At 44.3% G+C, this 20,925-nt stretch overlaps 2 protein-coding genes across 12 annotated transcripts in view; one reads left to right on the top strand and one right to left on the bottom strand.

Moving 5' to 3' along the window:
• Nucleotides 1-2,574: 2,574 nt before the first annotated feature.
• Nucleotides 2,575-8,205, bottom strand: YOD1 (YOD1 deubiquitinase). 4 transcript variants are annotated; one of them, XM_012760781.3, is made up of 4 exons: nt 8,118-8,205; nt 7,553-7,690; nt 6,031-6,190; nt 2,575-5,038 (listed from the first exon to the last, which is right to left on the bottom strand). In XM_012760781.3, the coding sequence occupies exons 2-4, from the start codon at nt 7,619-7,621 to the stop codon at nt 4,335-4,337; spliced, it is 933 nt and encodes a 310-aa protein (XP_012616235.1). In that variant the 5' UTR covers nt 7,622-7,690; nt 8,118-8,205; the 3' UTR covers nt 2,575-4,334. The 4 variants fall into 4 exon arrangements, with proteins under 4 accessions (XP_012616235.1, XP_012616228.1, XP_075853011.1 ...); XM_012760774.3 differs by lacking the exon at nt 8,118-8,205 and adding an exon at nt 7,822-7,949; XM_075996896.1 differs by lacking the exon at nt 8,118-8,205 and having other exon boundaries at nt 7,553-7,731.
• Nucleotides 8,121-20,925, top strand: part of PFKFB2 (6-phosphofructo-2-kinase/fructose-2,6-biphosphatase 2) — a 26,850-nt gene continuing 14,045 nt past the window's right edge. For 4 of the 8 annotated variants that reach the window (XR_012914473.1, XR_012914474.1, XM_012760754.3 and 1 more), the window contains exons 1-11: nt 8,124-8,422; nt 8,741-8,806; nt 9,457-9,567; nt 15,050-15,175; nt 15,720-15,816; nt 16,231-16,297; nt 16,438-16,512; nt 16,848-16,904; nt 17,781-17,905; nt 19,832-20,039; nt 20,490-20,636. Coding sequence is in view for 5 of the 8 variants with exons in the window: in XM_012760754.3 (XP_012616208.1) it covers nt 9,477-9,567; nt 15,050-15,175; nt 15,720-15,816; nt 16,231-16,297; nt 16,438-16,512; nt 16,848-16,904; nt 17,781-17,905; nt 19,832-20,039; nt 20,490-20,636 (993 nt within the window). In the remaining 3 variants the exon portion in view is untranslated. Of the gene's footprint in view, nt 8,423-8,740; nt 8,807-9,456; nt 9,568-15,049; nt 15,176-15,719; nt 15,817-16,230; nt 16,298-16,437; nt 16,513-16,847; nt 16,905-17,780; nt 17,906-19,831; nt 20,040-20,489; nt 20,637-20,925 lie in introns of all 8 variants that reach the window. The other 4 variants (XM_012760683.3, XR_012914475.1, XM_012760697.3 and 1 more) reach the window with 4 other exon arrangements.

The raw sequence follows: 20,925 nt of genomic DNA, 5'->3' as shown, positions 1-20,925 counted from the left end.
CACTTAAGCAAATTATATTTTCACTATTCCTAAATTCCTCCATGTAGATTAGAACTTTTAAAAATCTAAGTCTAAAAGGGCATCATAGCAAAATGCTTATATTCATAATTTTACAATTTAATGACAAGTTTTTTCACCCATGGCTATGCCACATTCTATGCCAACAAATGGAAGAAAGGTTAAGGTAACAAAGGCATTACTTTAAAAATGTTCTGAAAAGCATAACTTGTGACTAGTTGTAATGCATCCATTTGACAATCTCTTCTTTTTTAGTAGTACTTTATCCTCCTGCCCCTTCCCCCCTTCACTCTCAAATATCATGGGAGGGTTATCAACTTCCTGTAAATGCATATGAATCCAGACCTAAATCAGCACCCCACAATTCGTTATCAGTGTAATAATTTTTCCCAAGTCAAATAGTCAAAGCACTGTAAACAAAATGCTAGCTAATTTTGAGGGGAAAACCCCACTTTCCCACAATCAGGAACACTTTATATTCTTTTTATGTTGAATGTGCTGAAATATAATTATAATACTTAATAAGATAACATCTTTAGTTAATAAACTAGCTTACTCAAATCACGTGTTTTACTTTAGACCTAAAAATGATGTAGCTTATATATGACACTTTTAAGGCCTCTGACTCAAAAATCAGCTTCCTTAAAATAAGTTTGCTTAGAAACAAATGAAGAGTCTTAAGAAGCTAATCTTCTAGAAATTGCCAGTCATCTTTGTGCTACAAGGACAAGTTTGAATACTGCATTGTACAACAAATGATAAAGGACAATCACATTTTAATAGTAACATTTTTAATGCTAGGGCATACACCTTGCTCCTAATAGTTACTGAAATTGAGTTCTACTGTTACCAAAATACTGGAATGTTGTACCGCTAGATACACTACACATTGATGTCAATAGTTGATTAAGAAGAGCTGATGGTTAGCTGTTCAAAAATTGTATTTTAATGTTCTTAACAAGATCCCTAGAGAGGTCTAACATGTAAACTTTTATTTCATATTTTTTTAAAGTGCTGCAAACAATCATAAATGTGTGTCTCAACACATGAAAGAACATAATTCTTAGTATGTTTAGGAAGGCCACCAGAGTTGTCAAAAAAAATAATCACTCTGTTGCTTAATCTTGCATACTTCCCATTCTAATTTTTTCAAAAAGACACAGAAAACTATGTTTGGCTAGGGCAACTTGCAACACCCATGTTTTAATTCCTACACAGGACAGAGGAATAACTAGATAAGCAGGTTAGGCATGGGCACTTATGGGTATAGATAGATAACGTAATATTAATTAATTCCTGATTATGATTTTGCTGGGACTTTATGGAATAACCAACTGGTATTACTACACTAGTCCCTAACAATGGGGTCAAGGTGACCAGCAGCCAAGCTTCAAAGATATCACTTGACTGTACCAAATTATCATTCACAGGAAACAATTAAGAAATCAAACATGAACTATTAACAAAAGATGTAACATACTGAGGTCTTCATATGGTTACCACATCACAAAATTCTCAGGGATATTAACTTCTGATTTTATCTAGAGTGCATCTTCATGTGACAGTGCATCTAATCTTTATTCCAAAGAAGAGTAAGGGAAAAGAGGAGGGGGAGAGTGGGAAAGCACAATCTTTATTCACTCTGCCACTAATGTAAACTGTCTTCATTTTGATCAAAATTCTTGTATGGCAGGCAAAAACTGAATGAATAGGAAGAAGGATTTCATTCTGCTCCAGTACAAATGTAAGAAAGTTTCTTTTAATCCTGCTGTAAGTTCAAAATCTATACTTTTGAAATTCTCAAGATGAGAATTTACTCACATGAATAACTAATTTCAAGAGTTTAATAAGTGTAGTTTAAAAAAACCCTGTAAATTTTTGAGGCCTACAAGCTTGAATTTAGAATGAACAGAAATTTCAATTTTTAATCCTCAATAACTAAATCAAATGATCTGCAAATAATGCTTCATCTTGAATTTTCCATGATCAGGACACTATCTTAAAGTAACTAGTACTGAATTTCAGCAGATGATTATTTCAAAAAGTCATCTTTGAAAGCAATTTGAGCATCAGTGTCCAACTGATGAATGGACAACCTAGGTAACAGATAAAACAGAATAAAATAAGATCCCCTGTATAAATACTTGACACTTAATATGTAAACAAAACACTTAAAATGAAGAGGTTTAATTTTGTAAAATATCAGTGTTGTATTTCTTTCCATTTGTTAAATTAATCCACTATAGATAATATTTATTCAATTTTAAAGTGACAGAAATTTATGTTGGGGAACATATCGAAACATGCCTGGCACAGTAAAAATTACTCAATAAATACTTGTTGTGCATGAATAAACTTCTGGATCTAAAGTTCCAGTAAGCAAATGCCAAATTTGGCTCCTGAAGTAGCAAAGAAAGGCAAGCTTTGTGAGCTTTATGAATGATGCATGAAGCTCAATTTCATCAATGTTATCCAGTGGTATATTCTTAATTTACAGTTTAAATTTTTTCTGGGGGAAGTAAGAGAGATACAAAACCCATTTTGAGCAGATGAGAGTAAGGTACGAAGAAATTTTTATATTCATTTGTACATATCATGATTGCCAAACATTAAGTATCCTAAGTTCACAAGCACTATGTTTAAGGCTCAGTAAAATAGAAAATTAAACACTCTTAAGTTATACTGACCACAATAGCTTAAAATGCATAAAACAGCTATACACACAAAATATACTCAAGAAATGTCATCTGATGATTTCAAACATACTTTGTGAATTGTTCCTTAAGCATATTTTTCTCCTAAATTGTTCACGTTCCTTAATTTTACATGGCCACCTTCACCAAGTGAGAGTGCTAAAAGTAAATCTCAATTTTAGAACATTTGCCAAGAGGATATGCTGAAAGAGATTTAAGTGCTTTGAAGTGTACCATTGGTTTCTAAGTGAGATACATAATCAAAAATGAGACCAAGATAACAAAACTTCACAACATTAAGCCTCTTCACATTATGTGAGATAATACATAACAAATTATAATTTTGCATCCCTGATCTTCAGAAGAATTAAGAGGTAGAGAACTTTATCTGGAAGATCTTGTAGTGAAGCTAAGTTTTAGAGGGGTGCCTTGTGAATCAGTCCACCAAGCAAATGGCTACACATCTAATATTAGGAAGAAGCAAAATTCTGAGAAAGCTGAGTAAGGCAAGGATTTTGAAACTTTCGTATTTTGGAAGTGAAACAAATTCATTCAACAGTATAATCCCAATTACTTTAAAACTCTTCAAAAGTCAAAGATTGCAGATAAGCAAAGTGCTAATTTGCAAAAATGTGGAATTATTTAAAAAACAATTAGTGGATGGATAAGGCTAGCAGAAAAACCAATACTGTTGTTTACTTATGCAAAACATCTTACAAAAACCCAATCAAAGTAGATGGAGATGTTTTTTGGAAGTGCTCTTAAAAAGCTGAGAAAATTAAATCCCTCCAGACAAATTTTTATGTAAAAAAGCAAAAGTTGAGCACTCAAATTTCAATGAATCTCAATTAAAAAAAAATACCCTGCTTAATTTAAAAATTTTATCCAATGTGACAAAGGCCAATACATGAATTGCATTAAAACACGAGGCCAACGGTCTTTTAAAGCTTCAGTAAGCTGCTCAGGCACCTTTTTCCTCATACATTCTACTTTTATACACCAGAAATCTTAAACAGGGAACTATCAGTTCCTTTTTTAGATAACATTCTCAAGGAAGAGACTCGTCCCTGTAAAAATTGCTTGTTATATACTTATAAGTGGTTAAGTACACATTTACAAAGTCTACCAAACTGCAATAGAAAATCAGTTTTGACAATTCTGAGTATCTTCATTTGATGAATCAATTCATAATTTAGAAACTATTAACTCACTCAGAGTTATTAAAAGGGCTCTATTATTGGATACACTGTGGTACATGTCCAGTGGCCTCACATGAGGCCATCCACATAACCCAAAATGTGATGTTGTTTTCTTCTACAAGTTAAAGCTGCTGGGTGCTAGTTTATAATACTAAAACTCAATTTTCAAGTCAGTGTCAGTAGGTGGCCCCACTGTCACCCCAGCAGAAAGAGGGCATGTATCACCACTGTAGACACACATCTGTAAACTTGCACACTAATTTTAATCTTAACTTGGAATTTTAGTGTCTTAGTGGTTTTAAGTTAAAAGGATGGTTCAAGCATTGTGTCCTTTCGTTCTTTAGGGTTACAAATAGCTTATTGGAAAACCCAGAGCCTTCTGGATCTGTGAGGTAGCTGGCTTCAACCCTCATTTGTGCATAGATCACACTTCTCCAAAGTTGGTATGGCCTGTCTCCTTGGCATGTTCCCTTGCTTCGGCTTGTCCAGTCAATCCCTTCTGACATATCATGCATCTTAGGGTGAAGCGGTTTACATCAGTAAATTGTCTCCTTCTTCTAGCTTCATCTGCTAATTCCAGTGCTTGGACAAGAACAATATCATCGTTAGAGGAGAATATGGTCAGAGGAGGTGTATCTGGATCAGGGAAGTCACGCTGAAGCGGATCATAGTGGATGCCATCATAAATAAGCAGGACCCTTTTGCTATAGCCCGCATCTTCCCCAAAACGATCAATTCTTACCGTCTGTGTATCCACTACACATATTTCGCACTGATAAAACTTAGACAAAATCGATATCTCAATTGCTCCTCCCCAAGTGTCATCCCTTTTGATCCAGTCACAGTACTCTTGATTTGTTTTTCCCAGTATTGCCTCACTGTAGAAGTCTGGATCACTTGCTACAATTTGTGCTATGAGGCGTCTCATCTCAGGGGCACAAGCTGGATTCAAGACTCCTCCTTCAACGACATAGTACACACTGGTAAAGAGGCAAGAGTTGTCTGCTGGGACCACCGTTCTGCTAAGTACAGGCAAAGTTTCCCTGATGTAACTAGGAGCACCATGTTTTGTAAAAGCAGGTGAAGTTTTGGGCCTGGTTTGGTCTTCTTCAACAATCAGCATGTCGCCTGTTAAAATAAAACAAATCCAGAACTGCAGAGAAATTATAGGTGAAATTTGGTGTTCACTAGCCAAGTCTGTGAATTACAAACAGAGTAAGTATAAACTGGAGTTACTAAGTCTCAGCTTTGCAAATAAGCAACCAGTAACACTTTCTGTTCACTGAATCTTCATAAAGATGTAAACAGAACAAACAACAAAACATTTCAGGTTGCATTCCAATTTAGTGAAGGAGCCTGGAGTATACAACTTTATACTTATTTAAAAAGATACATTTCAAAAACAAAATTTCCTTATACAATGTACCTGCTCTCTGCATTTTAAAAGCATCAATCTTCCAGGTGTTCACCACAGACTAGGCCACTAGGGGGTTCTCCTCCTTTTGAAACTTAACATACCTACCCTACTTAGTTTTTATAGAGTCCTTGCCACAACAGAAAGCTTTTAAATTGTCAACAAGGATGTTCATGTTTTAATACTGGACAGAAATGACTGCTGTTGGCTACAAATTGAAAGGACTTTCAGTGGGTGTTTAAAAGCTAGCTCTAAAATAAAGTATACCTGTCAAAGTATATATGAAGGGGACTGCCAAAACGAACCAAGAAAGCAAACAAAACAAAACAAAACAAAAGGATCCTGCACCCTTCAGATCTGATCGATGATACATGGAAAAAGAGCCATAAGGACAGAAAAAATTGGTCTTACTTTTTAATGCTTTTGTAGAGGGAAAACAAAATGAATTGAGACAGTTTCACAGGAGACCAGAAAGCAGATTGGTAAAGAGGGACTCCAAGGCTTTGGGCTTCTCTTTCAACCATGCGTAAAAACAAGGAGTTGCTAGACACGTGCCCCAGCCTCTGTTCCTTTGATCTATCCTCACCCTAGTCCTCACAGCCCACAGCGGACCCATCCACAGCCACCTTGCCTTGGCTGGTTCTCCGTTCTCTCTCACGCCCCTGTTCTCCCAGGACTCTCCCGGGGCCCTGCCCCAATTACTTACCCGACTGAATGGGCAAGTCCTCCAGAACAGTATCCCCGTTGCTGAGATCCAAGCACTCGGGTGGAAATCCGACGAGGATTCGCTGACCGCCGGGGGAGATCCCGGTGATGGCGGCAATTTGGCCCTGGAGTTCCCGCACCCGGGTCCGGCTGGACAGCCCCTGCAAAACATGGGTGCCATCCTTGGCCTTGCAGCGGAGCCGCCACATCGTGTCGGTCCGGCCGCCCACAGGCCAAGCACCCGCGGGGCCAGCTTTGGTCCCGGCAGCAGGTTGGTAGACGCCGCCGGGGCAACCAGCCGCCGGGTGGACTCCAAAATGGCCACCTTTCGCGGGCCCAAACATCGCGAGAAGTTGCGGGTAGTTACAGTTCTCGCGACACTTCGGCGCTGCTTCTGCCTTAGCTCTGTAAGAAGCGCAAACTTTCTTAAAGGGACAACTAATTCCGCCCCCCACGCTCCCTCACGAGCCAAAGGATTAAGGTCTGTCTGTGTTCCTAAAGTACAACTGGTCTTGCTACCTGTAGAGAGAATGAGGTGCCCTCCGCGTCGGTAGCATATATGCTCAAGAGAGGAGGGCGGAGAAAGGAGTTCCTAAATCAAGTACTATAGATTGGAATGTGACCTTGCACCTCGTGAGGTCGGAAATTGTTAAATTAGGGCTTCCACACTACACCCAGACCATACCGGGAGAAACAGAATTATAGTTCAGAAAGCACACGAATGCCAAGAATGGTCAGTGAGTCAGAGGACCTGTCAGAAACACGTAGATACTCGTGACCAGACTCGTGGCTGCACCAAACATTGAGTCATTGGGGTTAAGGGGGCCGGACGACTGGCCTTTCCACCTCCGTGGGACTGCACTTGAAAAACGTCCATTTGCCACATCAGAAAGCGCAGTATGAGGTCAGCATCTGGGGCAACAGCCTCATGCAGGTGGTGGCAGCATAAGGGAGGAATGAAGAGGACTAACCTGTGTCATCCAGATGCCAGTTCAGTTCCTGGGCATTCAAAAATGAAGACGACTCCATTCCTGCCTTCAGTTGTAATAAGTACTCATTGTGGTGGGGAGAGAGGGTGGGGTGTGAGAGACACTTAGGTGCTGAATTTCACAGCAACGCGATGATGCTAGATTTTGTGTCCCTTTTCAACCCTGTATGCCTAGAACCCAGGACTGTGCCTCACAAATAAAAAGTGTTCAATAAATACTTGCTGGGTGGGTCAAGGCAGAGTTGTATAGGCACAGAGAGGGAAACTATAACACGCTGGGAGTTGTCAGAAGCTTCAAGGAGGAGATAACTATTTGAACTGTTCTGAAGGATGAATTTAATTCCCAGGTGAAGGAGGAATAAAGACGTCCCGTAATTTCTCTTTCTCTTTTCAAGAAATCTATACTCACTTTTCTTTACCCATCTTGGATCCAGACAGCAAGTCCCACCCTGCCTAGTGTGGGTTTATCAAGCATCTAACGAGCCTGCTGGGGCAACTATAAAAAGTGTAGTTCACTTGGAATGTGCAAACTCACCTCCAGTGTAAAAGCCTTCATCCCTGAATAAATTATATGGAACCTTTGCATTCTTTTTACACCTTTCATGACTCAAGTATTTTGCTGGTGCAATTTTCCTTCTTGGTTGTTCAAGATGACCACAACAGATGATATAGCCTGTGGGTAAGGGGCGGTAGAAGAGGAATAAAGAAGGTGGTTAGAAGTCCACTGGAATATATGGATGGGTCCAAGGGAAGCTACGGTTCAGAGGTGAGAGTAGTTGATTTTCTTGGGTTACAGTGTCTGACCTACGGGAAGGACGCGCAAACACCCTAAGGTGTAATCAACTCCAGTATTGTGGTGGCTTATTCCAGCGAAACATATTTTCAAGCTTACGCTCCAATTTATGGCTCTGACGAGGTCCCGCTGGGATTCAGGGACGAAAGCGTTAATCTCTGCAACGTTTTCCCAGTCATCAAAAGGTCACACCCTCTCAAGGCGTCTACTTAGTAATCCACTCTCGCGAGAGTAAGGAGGAGGGAGGGCTTTTTTTAATTAACCCCGCCCCCAGCTCTCTCAGTTACCAAGCAACAATGCAACCAACCTCCGCGTGGCTGGGAAACTGGGGAGCCTGTGCGGGCTCCCCTTCACAGCTCCATCCTCCCTCAGGAGCCGCTGTCAGCGGTTCCGCCTTGAGCCCCGCCCCCTGGGTCCTGCGGGCGCTCGATTGGTCGGCGACTCTCTCCAGGTGAGGACCGTCGCCCGGGGGGGCGGAGCCGGGCAGGAGCACGTGACTTGCCGGCGGCTGGAGTGTGGGGCCCCCGGCCGCAATCTGTCGGATCCGGCCTGCGGAGCTACGTGGGAAGCGCCGGGCCCGCTGCTGGGAGGAGTCGGAGCAGGGATCGTAGGGTGAGCGACAGCTGCGCGCGCCGGCAGGGGGCTGAGCGGGCGGGCTCGCGGGTGGGGGGCGCTGCGTGCGCCCGGATGCGGTGCGGGGCGGTGATGCCTGGCTCTCTCGGGAAGTGCTGGTCCCCACGGGCGTTGCGGGGGGTGCGGGCGTTCTGGGACCGGGAGCCGCAGCTGGTGTTTGGGTTGGAGGGCTTGTGTGGTCAGTGGAGGAACAGCGCAAGGTCCTGGAAGCAGTACGACCTTCCGTCTTCACGAGTGTGAGTGAGCTGGAGGCGCTCCCACCCTAGGTCGAATCAGGACTTGCCCCTTATTCTGCAGGTGACCTTGAGGAAGACATTTACCACCTCTGTGCGCCGATGTTCCTTCTTCATACTGAGTCCCAAGGTAGAAATTGGGGAGGGGGTGCCGAGCAGGGGCTGAGAATTGAGAACCCCAGAGAGGAGAAATGGTGACGTGCTAGGGTTATTTCAGGGTCCAGTTAACAGTTTCTTACCCCAGGGAACATGTTTGAGATTTTCCCACTTCTCTCATTTTTTTTTTTTTCAAGACTGAGTCCTACCGTTGGATGGTAATTACTTCCTTGATAATAAACTCGATCTATTCATAATCCACCCCACCCCAACTGCTGCCACTACTCGGCCCAGATTCTTAAAACTAGGATTTGAGATCATGAAAGAACTTGGAACAGGCCATTTAATTCGATTGACCTCAGTTTTCTATTCTGTAAAATGGGGAGAAGTAATAATGGTAGCAAAATCTGCCTTATTACAAGATTATTGGAAGGACTGAAGGAGATAATAACGTCTGTGAATGTAAACTCCTAAGTCAGCATGTAATTGTGAAGTACCATTGCACCTGTCTTCGTAGGTAAGGAAACAGGGCTATGGAAGTAGCTATTAGCTGGGAGAAAGAAAAAAGAAGGGCTGGACTTGACTCCTGGCCCAGGGTTTTCACTTATACCACAGGGAGCCTCTGCACTGTTTTGAGGGATATCGCCTTCCTTCCTTTCCTTACAATCTTTTCCTCTCTTTTAGACATCTTTTGAAGAGCTGCCATGTCTAGAAATCCTGCATCTTCCCCAGAACAGAACAACAACAGCTATCAAACCAAAACCTCAAATCTTCGAACATCAGAGAAGAAATGTTGTGAGTCCTAGGAAAGAGGAGGGGCTGCTAGCACACTCCTAGGATTTTATTTTGGGAATACAGTTGTAATCCTAGACTCTGCTGCTTGGTGGGAGTGAGAAATAATTCTTTGACATAGGAATTGAAAACAAAGTCTAGGTGGAATTTCCTGTCTGAAAGAAGTAGACTTAGTGAAATATCTGTTCTGGGGGTTAAAGTGCTGATGTAGCCCAGCAGTTTGTTATACTGCTTTCTTTAATTGAATCTCTATCTCCTGCACACTGGCTTGCTGATAAAATTGAGTAAAACAGATTTGCAGAGTACAGGAGTTACTTGGGATGGTAATGTTATCAATTTCTCTTTATCTGTTGGTAGCCCATTTTGGGAGGCTGCTGTTGATTACAGACATTGCAGGTAGGAGCCAGTGCTGCTTGGCATCATTCCTACAGACCTCAGGGGGAATGAACCCTGGCACTTGACTTCTCACAGTGTCTGGGCACCATGCTATCTCAGAGGTTTAGCCTTTGCACTTTGCAAAACTATTTTCCCAGAAGGTTCATTCCTTTGAGGACACCTTTCACATGAGCATTTCCATGCCAGTCTTTTAGACAGAGACAGCAGGAGGGCTTGCAGGGAGGTGAAGCATGCATTCCTAAGCAACATTGTAGGTTGCATAGCTTCCCAAAAGGACTGGGATGCCAGTGCCCAGATGTTTTGGGGAATTTCAAGGAATGCTAACTCTTGCCCCTGCTTCCGGATTGCACCTTTCCTTTGGAATCCTATCAGTCAGTACTTCTCACTCGAGAAGTTATATATATATCAGCAGGTGGAAACAGCCAACTAGTGCGAGACCAGGAATAGTCTCATGTTCAAAGCTTTCCCCAGAGCCTCAACCTTCATGTCATGCCCTTGTCAGTTTCATGATTAATGATGATAATCTCTCTTTGCCTAGCATGCATGAGGACTGCTGGACAGAAGCAGCTGGTTTGGATGTGGTACTGGGGTTGGCACACCTCCACAGTTAGGGTCTCCTTTCCCTCCCGGGGCAGGAAGCCAAGTACTAAGGGTGAAACACCCCGTGAGAGATAACTAGTATAACATGATGTTTGAGTGCAGCCTCTGGAGTTCGACTTCCTGGACTGGAATCCTGGCTTTACTACTTCCTAGCTATGTGCCCTTGAACAAGTTGCTCATCCTCTCATGCCTCAGTTTACTCCTTTATAAAGCGGGGATACTATTAGTATTTCCCCCAAGAGTGATAGGAGGATTGAATGAGTAAATATAGGAAAGCACTTAGAAGAGTGTTGGGCCTATAGCTAATGTATGTTGTTTTTCACAGGTGACTCAATCTGCATGTTGTATTTATTTCTGAAACATATATAAATGCCGTACTGGGAGCTCACTATTTTGAAGAGTCTTGTGAAGAGTTATTTTTTTCAGTAAAGAATGTTTTTTCCTTTTGTTTGACAATATTGTAACCCAGATCTGGGATGTACCTCTTAAAGGGGAATACACTTGTGTTATTAGGATGCTTGGTCCAAAAAAAATCAGAGAGCTGCGGCTGGGGGTAGCACCAATGATTGTGGGAGTCTCGTCTCTGACTGTGCATGATACGTACCGTGTCAGTCTTTCTAGCTCTGCTTTATTCTCCATGCTAGGAATCTCTCCTACCTGCCTTTCTAACTCTCCTCCTGCAGTTTTTCTGCCTTGTGGGCTTCTGATTAGTCAAGGAAGCAAGATCCCTGGTCTCTTTCCTATGTTCTAGACTCTAATTCCTACTCTGGGCTCTAATTTCTCCTTTTCAAGTTCTAGCTGCTTCTCCAAACAGCTTCTCTGCCCCCTCCCCTGCTCCACTGGAGGCCTCTGGGCTGGTTTAAAGCCACCATGATTTATTTACCCTACTCCCTTCTCAGTTGGGAGACTGTTGGAGCCGTAGTCAAAGGAGAGAATACAGTTCTGAGAACACGTGTTAGTCTGTTTCCTTTCGCTCTGCTACGTACCTGTATTTTGGAGCAGACTCGCCTGGCTGCTTCGTGTTCACACCAGCATTTACTTTATTAATTGCTTAACCTTTATTCCCTTGCTGCTAATTACACCTGTGTTGGCTGACTTTGACTTTGGCAAGTGACTGGGCTTGAGGACTTCAGGGCTGAAGAAGGTGACTTTAGGAAACCAAAACCTCCAAAGGAGTATTACTGAGACTTCAACTGCTCCAGGGATGGGGTGAAGAAGGGTGCTGATGGAGGTGCCTTTAAGTTGCTCAGATGACTGGTTTCAGGGCTCTTTGAAAGCAGGAATTGGGGGGACCTACGTGCTTTCTTTTTTTTTTTAATTTCTTTGATCTCTTGAGTAGATAGGGAGCAGACAAGTCCCTACATGTACCTTTCCCTAAATACAAAAGCAAAACGTGTTCATGAAAAAATCAAACAATACAGGAAGAAAGAAAGAGAAAAGTAAAAACATCTCCCACAATCTCTCCTGACTCTGCTAAGTTTGATTCTTTTAGACATCTTACGCTGGTGTGTCCCATTAATGAAAATAAGTTCATACTGTACATATTCTGTCCTGCTGCCATTTCCTTTCTTTAAAAACTGCCTATATTGTGGACATCCTTTTCATGTTGGTAAATCCAGATTTACCTCATCCTGCATTGTATGGGTATGCCAGTTTTCCACCGATGAACATTTAAATCATTTCCAATTTTTCACCATCACAAAGAATGCCACAGTGAGCATCCTTACACATCTACCTTTGCACGTTTGTGCCAGCAACTTTTCCTACAGAAAAATAGGACAAAAGATGGACATGTTGGAAATGTTGATCAGTATTACTAATTTGCTCTCCTAAGAAGATCTATGTTGTAATCTGTTTTTAATATTTCAAGATACTTGATGGAAATTGGGCATTTGCAACTATAGCTGCAATGGTTAACTAAAAACATCAGCATTCTTAGAGTTTGGCTGCGGTTATGTGAAGTCGGTTATTTCATGCCTGTCAAACAGCAGGAGATAATCAGCAGTTTTTATGACTTCTAATGAATAAAAATAAGATATCACCAATGAAACATGCTTTATGGGCAGCATATTTCAAAATGTTGGACCTACTTAGAACAAATAATAGAAGACGACCTTTGTCATGAAAAGGCTGGGAATCATTGCTCTCCTAGACCATTCTTCAGAATTAGCATGGAGAACATAGTTTGAGTTTACCATGTGGGTCCCTTTGTCAAGTGCAGATTTGAGGCACAACAGCTGGCAGCTGGGACTGAATGGGGAGTCAGAGAGCGCTGACCTTGACTTTCTATCGTGCAACGCTACCGCTACCGACAAAACTCTTAACTTCTCTGGGCTTGAGTTTTTCTGTTTATACTAGAGAAGTTATCAAGTCCTTGTTTCATCTAAGCAACTTTAGGAAGGGAAAATGAGTTTAAGATTGAGAAAATGAGTTAAACCTTGTGTGAAGAAGGTAGAGAGGAATTTCAAGGTTGAAATGGTTTTCCATTGTCAAAGGTGGGGTACATTGTCGCTGAAATTAACCAGCAGGAAGTATCTACCATTCAAATTAAGATGGTGGTGGCAGCAGGTGGTTTTGTTTATTTAACAAGCAGGACAGACTGTTCCTGGTTTTGCCAGTGTGGCCCTTTGAGATAGGAAGTGCAGTTTAGTTTTGTACTCGGGAAATTGAGAAACCCGGGTTGCAGCAGGTGTGTGTGGGTGTGTTCAGGGCAGAGGTGGGAGGCGCGGAGCAGGAGGGCACATGTGGCCTCCCCGTGGCTGGGGTTTTCTCTTGTGCTTGGAGTTTTCTGTCCAGTTTGGGTAAACACGGAACAGCTGTTCACTAGTTCCCTTCAGAGCAGCTCCCAAGTGTCAGTTCATTTAAGCTTTACAGGGCCTTTGGGGAAAGTGCCTAATGGGCTGGAAGCGTGGACAGAGCGGGCCTGGCAGTGCAGGTAATGAGCCGAGTCATGGGGGATTGAGAAGACTGCGGTGCTGAGCTGAGCTGGAGAAAGTGAAGACTCAGGGGATTTTACTACCTAAACCTGAGGCAGCTGATCCCATCTGCCTATTAGGGGTCAGTGATCAGGGATTAATACTAGCCGAGGCTGCAGGGCGGGGTGTGCTGGCCTTGCACTCCCTATTTGGACAGGGATGAAAATCACTTCCGTTGCTCCATTCCCTACCTTGGAGGAGGTCCTGCCTGGGCAGCTCTCTTCCTTCCGAGGCTGGTTCCCTATCTGGGCCCCTCTGCCCCTCACTTCTCCAGGGAGATCTTTTTTTACATTTCTTTCTCAAAAGATGAAAGATGAATTTCCTATCCAAGTGCTTCCACTTTACTGAGTTGTTTCTTAGTCTTACAAGGCCACCTTGTCCCAGGGCAGAGAAGCTGCAGCGACTAGCAGGGCACCTTCTGGAAAGCAGTGCTGGGAAGTGGAAGGTGGAAGTGTTTCTCTCCCTTTCCCATCCCTCCCAGATCATCCTTGGTTGGGGTCAAGCCCTCCCAGGTCATCCTCGGTTAGGGTCTTGCCCCCGGGAAAGGGGCTGGTAGCAGTGCAGGTCCCTCTCCCTGTGGCAGGATGGGCGGGGATGAGCCAGTCCCTGTGAACAAGCTGAGAATGAGCTTCTTTTTCTGGAGAAAAGCTGCCAAGGAAGCACAAGGTCTGGAAACCAGTGCCAGCACTCCCCTTGACTCATCATGTGTCCTTAGATAAGTCACCCGACCTCTGAACATCTAGTTTGCTCCACTTGTCCAGTGAAACTTATTTCTGTGAGTATTCCTGAAAGAAGTTATTCATAATTGACTAAGGTAGGGTAGACCAGTGACTATTCATGCATCTCAAGTGTCTTGCTTTTATTTGGGCCACTGAGGCAGGCTGGGCTAGCGCTACCATAAAGCTTCCTGGGATTTATTCAGAACTTGGAATAGGTAGGCTTTGCCTACTAAATCTCACTATTGATTTAGAAATTCTGGCTTAAGGCGGAGCTCATAGGCCCGAGTGTGAAGGCCAAAATAGCTTGAGACAAGGCTCCCTTTGCAATGGGAACTCTAATTCTTGCCTGTGGCCTTGAAGGGAAGGGTGAGATCTTCAAGATAGACACTCTGTTGGACCTATGATACGAGCCCGCTCAGTTCTGCACTGGTAGAACCTTCCTTCCCAGCTAGATCATTCTCATGTTACTAGGCATTCTCATGGTAAAGAGGTGACATGATTACTTGCTTTCTAATCCTTACCACTTTTCCTTCTCTTTCCACCTCGGGTACCTCTGTGAAGACCTCAGACATGTGGGAAAGGCATGTCTTGGTTTGGGAACTTTCTGGAAGTCTGTACAACCTTTAACTCTATTTCAGGAGGGTCTGTCTGATATTTCCTTACCACTCTTCCTGGACCTGTTCCTCACAGGTTTATGCGGATTAAACAAGATTATGACTGTGAAGCTCCTAGCCCACTGCATAAACTTACTAGGCCCCTAGTCATTTAGTTCTATTTTGTTTCATTTCTTTCTAGCATGGGCATCCTATATGACCAACTCCCCAACTCTCATCGTGATGATTGGTTTGCCAGCCCGGGGTAAAACCTATGTGTCCAAGAAACTAACACGCTACCTCAACTGGATCGGAGTGCCCACCAAAGGTAGGTGCAGATCATTCTTTGGGAAGGGAAATCTTAGTTCCTGGGCCTCACAGGCCTCTGGGAGATTTATTCTTCCTGACATCACGGTCATGGGGTGCTTCTGGCAGAAATAGTGATTACATTCTGGTTTCCTGGATTTATTCCCTGTTCCCAGACTTGTCTCCTCTTGGCCTGGGTGGCCTTGGCCTTGGCCCTCGTGGCCTGGCTGGCTTGGCCTTGTTTTGAGGGAATGCCTTTGATGGGGGTATTAAGAATTAAATGAGTATAGGGCTTTACATTTTCAAAGTCCTTGCATGTGCATCATCTAATCTAACCCTATCAGTATCTCTGTGAAATAGAGTAGCGGAGGAAATTGAAACTCAGCTGAAGGTCTAGAAAGTCAGGACTTGAACCCAACTCTTTTGACTCTTAATCTGGTATCGTTCCCAACCCACCATGGTGCTTTTGTTCATCCCCTTGGCCACTGTGACACTAGGCCAAGAAGTTCCATTTGGTGAGGCCATCATATTGTTTTACTGCTGAAGGATTTGCGTGTCTTCTGCAGTATTTAACCTTGGAGTGTACCGGCGTGAAGCAGTCAAGTCCTATAAGTCCTACGACTTCTTTCGGCATGACAACGAGGAGGCCATGAGGATCCGCAAGTGAGTCTTGTTCAAGGCCTGAGCCCCAGGCCGACTCTTTCTTGGCCATCATGAGACTAGACAGGTTTGGTTTGGTTTCCTCTCCGTAAATATCTTGTGGGTATTTTAAGTGGAAGTTACCTGATGGGCAGGTCACCTCGGCCTTGGGTGGGTAAAGAACAGGGCTCGGGGTGATGCCTGTGTGCTTGCACCCTATAGAGGGATGAGATCCATGCATTGGGGCAGGGGCAGGAGGAAGATTACAGGATGGTGTAAAAAGCTCAGTGGAAAAGTTGAAAGATCTAGCTAGGGAAAAATTTTGACCAGCGGAAAACTGTGGGAAGATACATGAATCCCATAGCAACCCAACTGTTTGCGTCTCTGGCTGCGTCTGCACTTAGCTCTTCTTGCCGGCTTCCTTTGCTCTCTTGGCAGACAGTGTGCTCTGGTGGCGCTGGAGGATGTCAAGGCCTATCTCACTGAGGAGAGTGGGCAGATCGCGGTGAGCCTTCCCTGCTTCTTCCCTTGCTTGGTTCCCACCCTTCCGGCCACCTGGCTACTCAGCCCACCTCGGGTCTGCCTTGGTGTAGGGTTCCAATTCTCTGTCCCTACTCAACTTCCCCTGTGTGCTTTTTTCCCCAGGTGTTTGATGCTACCAATACCACCCGGGAGAGGAGGGACATGATTTTGAACTTTGCCAAGGAGAATTCCTTCAAGGTAGGACTGACCCTGTGCTGGAGGGAAAAAGGTGTAAGTGGAGGTGGGGGGATGGGAAAGGGACTAACTCCAGTGGATCCGTGGTGGGTGAGGGCAGGACTGGATATCCGATTCTCCTCATCCTTGAGTATTTTCTTTCAGGCCCTTTCTCAGACCTTTAGCCCGTATGGTTGAGGCCCAGGGGATGTGATAAGAGCTACGTGAGGAGGCCTCGAAGGCCACTTTCACGAAGAAAATCCTGGGAGATGTGGCTGGGTGGGGTAGGTGAGCATGTGCTCTTAATGAATAGCCTGGCACGCTTGACTTGTTTATCACTGCCTTGTCTCCATGGCCAGGTATTCTTTGTGGAATCTGTCTGTGATGATCCTGATGTCATTGCTGCCAACATCCTGGTGGGTGACACCCCTGCATACCACCTCCTCTTCACCTTTTGTGCCCTCCCTGTATGTTTGTGTGTGGTAGTGGGTGTTCTAGATAATGAAAGAGAAAAATAGACATGTTTTAACATCACAGGGAGATCTTTTCTGTCTCTGCCAAAGCACCATTTGGTACTTCCACACTCTTTCCTTGGGAGAGGAAACTGAGGCTTTGGGATTAGCTGTTGAATGGTCTTAGACTCTAGGAATCCTGGCCCTGTGTTCTGGATATCATTTGGATGGTGCGATCTAGATATTGAAATAGATCAGACTTTTCATAATCTGTCAAGGTTGACTTAGGGGAAGGTCATCTGCCCAGCAGTCGTCCAGTATTCTAGTCAGGGTTTGATGCGTTGAGCTCCTCATGCCTTGTAGGGTCACAGCAGGAGACAGTCCCCATTGGATGGGTTGCGCTCTGTTCTGCCAAGGAGATATCTGTGCATGGTCTCATGGTGGTGCTCTCCCAGCAGTGCAGGAACTTGGGGTCATCTGGGGAAGAGGCTTCTGGCCCTAAGTCAGGCATTGGGGTCATGCACCGCCCCATTCTGAGTGGCAGTGGGGAGAAACTGGAGCCCATTCTGTGTTCCCAGCAAAGCGCATAAAGGGACTGGGGCCCAGGAGCAGCTTCAGCTGTGTGACTGCTTCTGGCCCTCAGCCAAGGGCAGACACATGACTTCCAGTTGTCTTTACTTTCTTGGTTGCCAGGTCACAGGAGGGGCAGGGGGGTGTGCCAGCGTTCCAGTGCAAGGCTACTTTTATGAACTTCTTTTTCTTTTTTTAGCAGTGGCTATTTGTAGGAGGGCTGTTCGGGGCAGACCTCTGCCTGGGCCCTTACTAGCCCTGTGGTTGCAGGAAGTAAAGGTGTCGAGCCCTGACTACCCTGAGCGCAACCGGGAGAACGTGATGGAGGACTTCCTGAAGAGAATCGAGTGCTACAAAGTCACCTACCGACCCCTGGACCCGGACAACTATGACAAGTAAGGTTCAAGGCCATGGTTCGAAGGGCGCCTGAGGCAAAGGTCTCATCTGGGGAAAAAGCCTTTCTCCCTTTGTCCCCTCACTTCCTTCTGATAGTCTAGACCTCTGGAATGTTCACATCATTCCAGAGAAACAAGGTATGGATTTGTGGCTTTTATGTGGGTTGCATCTTGAACACTGAAGTATTTTTTACCTTCAATATTTTCTCTCTATTTTCTAGAGCAAGATTTCCCAATCTCAGCGTTGTTGGCACTTTGAACCGGGTAATTCTTTGTTGTAGGGGCTGTCCTGTCCATTGCAGGATGTTTGGCAGTATCCCTGGCCTCTGCCTACTAGGTACCAGTAACACCTCCAAGGTGTGACCACCAACACTGTTTCCAGACATTACCAAATGTCCCTTGAGGGGCCAGAGCACCCCTGGTTGAGAACCACTGACCCCATCTACAGCCATGCCACCCTGAACGCGCTGGATCACACCTGATCTCGGAAGCTAAGCAGGGTCAGGCCTGGTTAGTTCTTGGGTGGGAGAACCACTGCTCCAGATCAGTAGTTCTGAACTAGGGTGTTGTAGGACACCCCTTGGAGATGTGTCATCCATCAGTTTTTAATCAATTTTTAAAGTTTACTCTCTCTATATTATATAATATTATATATATATTAATACATGCACATATCATATCATAATCTCAAATAACACATTGTATGTAGTATAATAAATATTGTATATTATGTATATATTTTTATATATATTATAAGTAAAGCCCTCAGGAATTTGCCTAACTCAGAGAAATGTCTGATCAGTGCTAGCCGTCATTACTATGGCAGCATCTATTGGCAACGTGGTATAGAATATGTGTTAACTTGTCGTGTGTGAGGTATAGGAGCCATGGCGAAACACCAAGTCTGTGTTGCAGAAAGATAGTGTGCACATGGAACTCCGTGGGAGCGTGGCCTTGTGAAAGAGCGTGCACTCAGGGCAGTTGACAGCTCTGTTCACACAAGGACAGAGACCTGCAGCCAGGCAGGCGGGGCGACAGATGTGCATGGCTGCAGTGGGTCGGTTAACGTTGGCGTCTTTCAGTTCCTTCAACAGTGGGCTGGTTAGTGTTCTGAGCCTTTCAGTTCCTTCAACAGTGGGCTGCCCAGAAAACGATATTTGGAGGTGTCCTCTTCACACAGAGGTCAAAAACCACTGCTCTCTGTGTGAGATAACAGTATATCCTTCTGTTAACCCAAAGTCCTACCTATAAAAACATTGCTAGAAGAGTATTATATAGGACGTATGTGTTTGTAGATGTTGTCTCTGGTAGTAGGGCGATGGGTGATTTGCATCATTCTATCTTTTTTTCTCTGTTTTGGGGGAGTGATTTTTTTTTTAAAGCATTTATTATCTTTACAAGCCAATGATGGCCATGAAGCAAGCAGTGTCGGAAAGCCTCTCTGAGCAAGGCTCACTTAGGTAGATGCAGGGAGGGTGCAGACGTCACTGTCTGTGGTCCTGCTGCCTCTTCCCTCATGGCGTCGCTGCTAGCGCCATATGCCAGGTCTCGATCGCCACAGATGGGGCCTGTTCTTCACACCAAGTTCAGGCTTAGCGAAAGCTTCGGGTCATCTAGTTTAGCCCCTGGAGGGAAGCCTGAATTCTGTTTGCCATATTAATCTACATTGCATGGCCCAGCACAGACACTGAGGAAATGGTATGGACTGCCTAGAAGGAGGTTCGGGAAACTGTGCTCCATCTTGGTTTTGAGCAGTAATCCATGTCCTACCATTCGGTTCCACAAAAGGGGGGATGACACGGGAGAGGAGGAAGAGTGGCTATAAGCCTGCAAGTCACCATAGAAATCCTTCCCCCCTCCCCCTGAATCCGATTATCAGATTTTTATACCCAGGGAATTTTTTTTTTTTTTCCTGCTCTGTCCCAGGGATCTTTCTTTCATCAAGGTGATAAATGTGGGCCAGCGATTTTTAGTCAACAGAGTCCAGGACTACATCCAGAGCAAGATAGTCTACTACCTCATGAATATTCATGTCCAGCCTCGCACCATTTACCTTTGCCGGCACGGAGAGAGCGAGTTCAACCTCTTGGGGAAGATTGGGGGTGACTCTGGCCTCTCAGTGCGGGGAAAGCAGGTAAGCAATTAGCCAGCAGGCTGGATTTCCTGGGCTTAGAGTTAAAAGGGCATGGTGGACGTCATCCGTTTTATCCCCTTACTACTTCTTAAATCCCATTTGGGCTTAGACTGTGGCTTCAGAAAGTCAGGCAGGTACTCAAGGTGTTCTCCTGCTCACTGCTTCTAGCTCTGTGTGGATAACTTGGAGCCATTTCTGCTGTGATCGTTCAGCCATCACATATTTATTGGGCACGATTTGTATTCTTAGCACAGTACAGGTAGCATCAGTCAAAGTTCATTTCCTTGTGGGTTTATATTAACTATGTGGCACTGTAGCACCTTATGGATTTGATTATGGCGCTATACACATTGCCCATTTCAGGCTGAGTTAGTCTCTGTGCATGTGTGTGCGTGTGTGCATATGTCTCTTGTCTCTCTTCTTTTTTTAATTTTTATTTTCAAACCCCAGTTTTCCCACACTCTGAGGAAGTTTCTGGAGGAACAGGAGATAGCAGACCTCAAAGTGTGGACGAGCCAGTTGAAGAGGACTATCCAGACTGCAGAGTCTCTTGGAGTGACCTATGAGCAGTGGAAGATTCTGAATGAGATTGATGCTGTGAGTAGGAAACTCTGAAGGCCAAAAAAAAAAAAAGGCAAAAAAAAAAAAAAGCTAAGCCAATAAGGGTCTCGTATTTAGGCAGGAACTCTGAGAAGTCACTACTTGGGCAGTTTTATCTAGGAAACTAGAAACAGAAAGTAGAAACTTTGAGGAAGCTGAATCTGTGGCCAGTTTGGGAGTTCAGGGAGGAAAACTGCACCCCTAGATGAGATTTCCTGCCTGTTTCAGTTCTTTGGTCAATGATGGGACCCAAACCAATTTTTGACCCAGCCATTCTGGCACCTGG

Source organism: Microcebus murinus, chromosome 23, assembly GCF_040939455.1.
Source record: "Microcebus murinus isolate Inina chromosome 23, M.murinus_Inina_mat1.0, whole genome shotgun sequence".
Taxonomy (NCBI): domain Eukaryota; kingdom Metazoa; phylum Chordata; class Mammalia; order Primates; family Cheirogaleidae; genus Microcebus; species Microcebus murinus.
The sequence above is the reverse complement of the archived record's forward strand: the minus strand, read 5'-3'. Positions and strand labels throughout refer to the sequence as shown.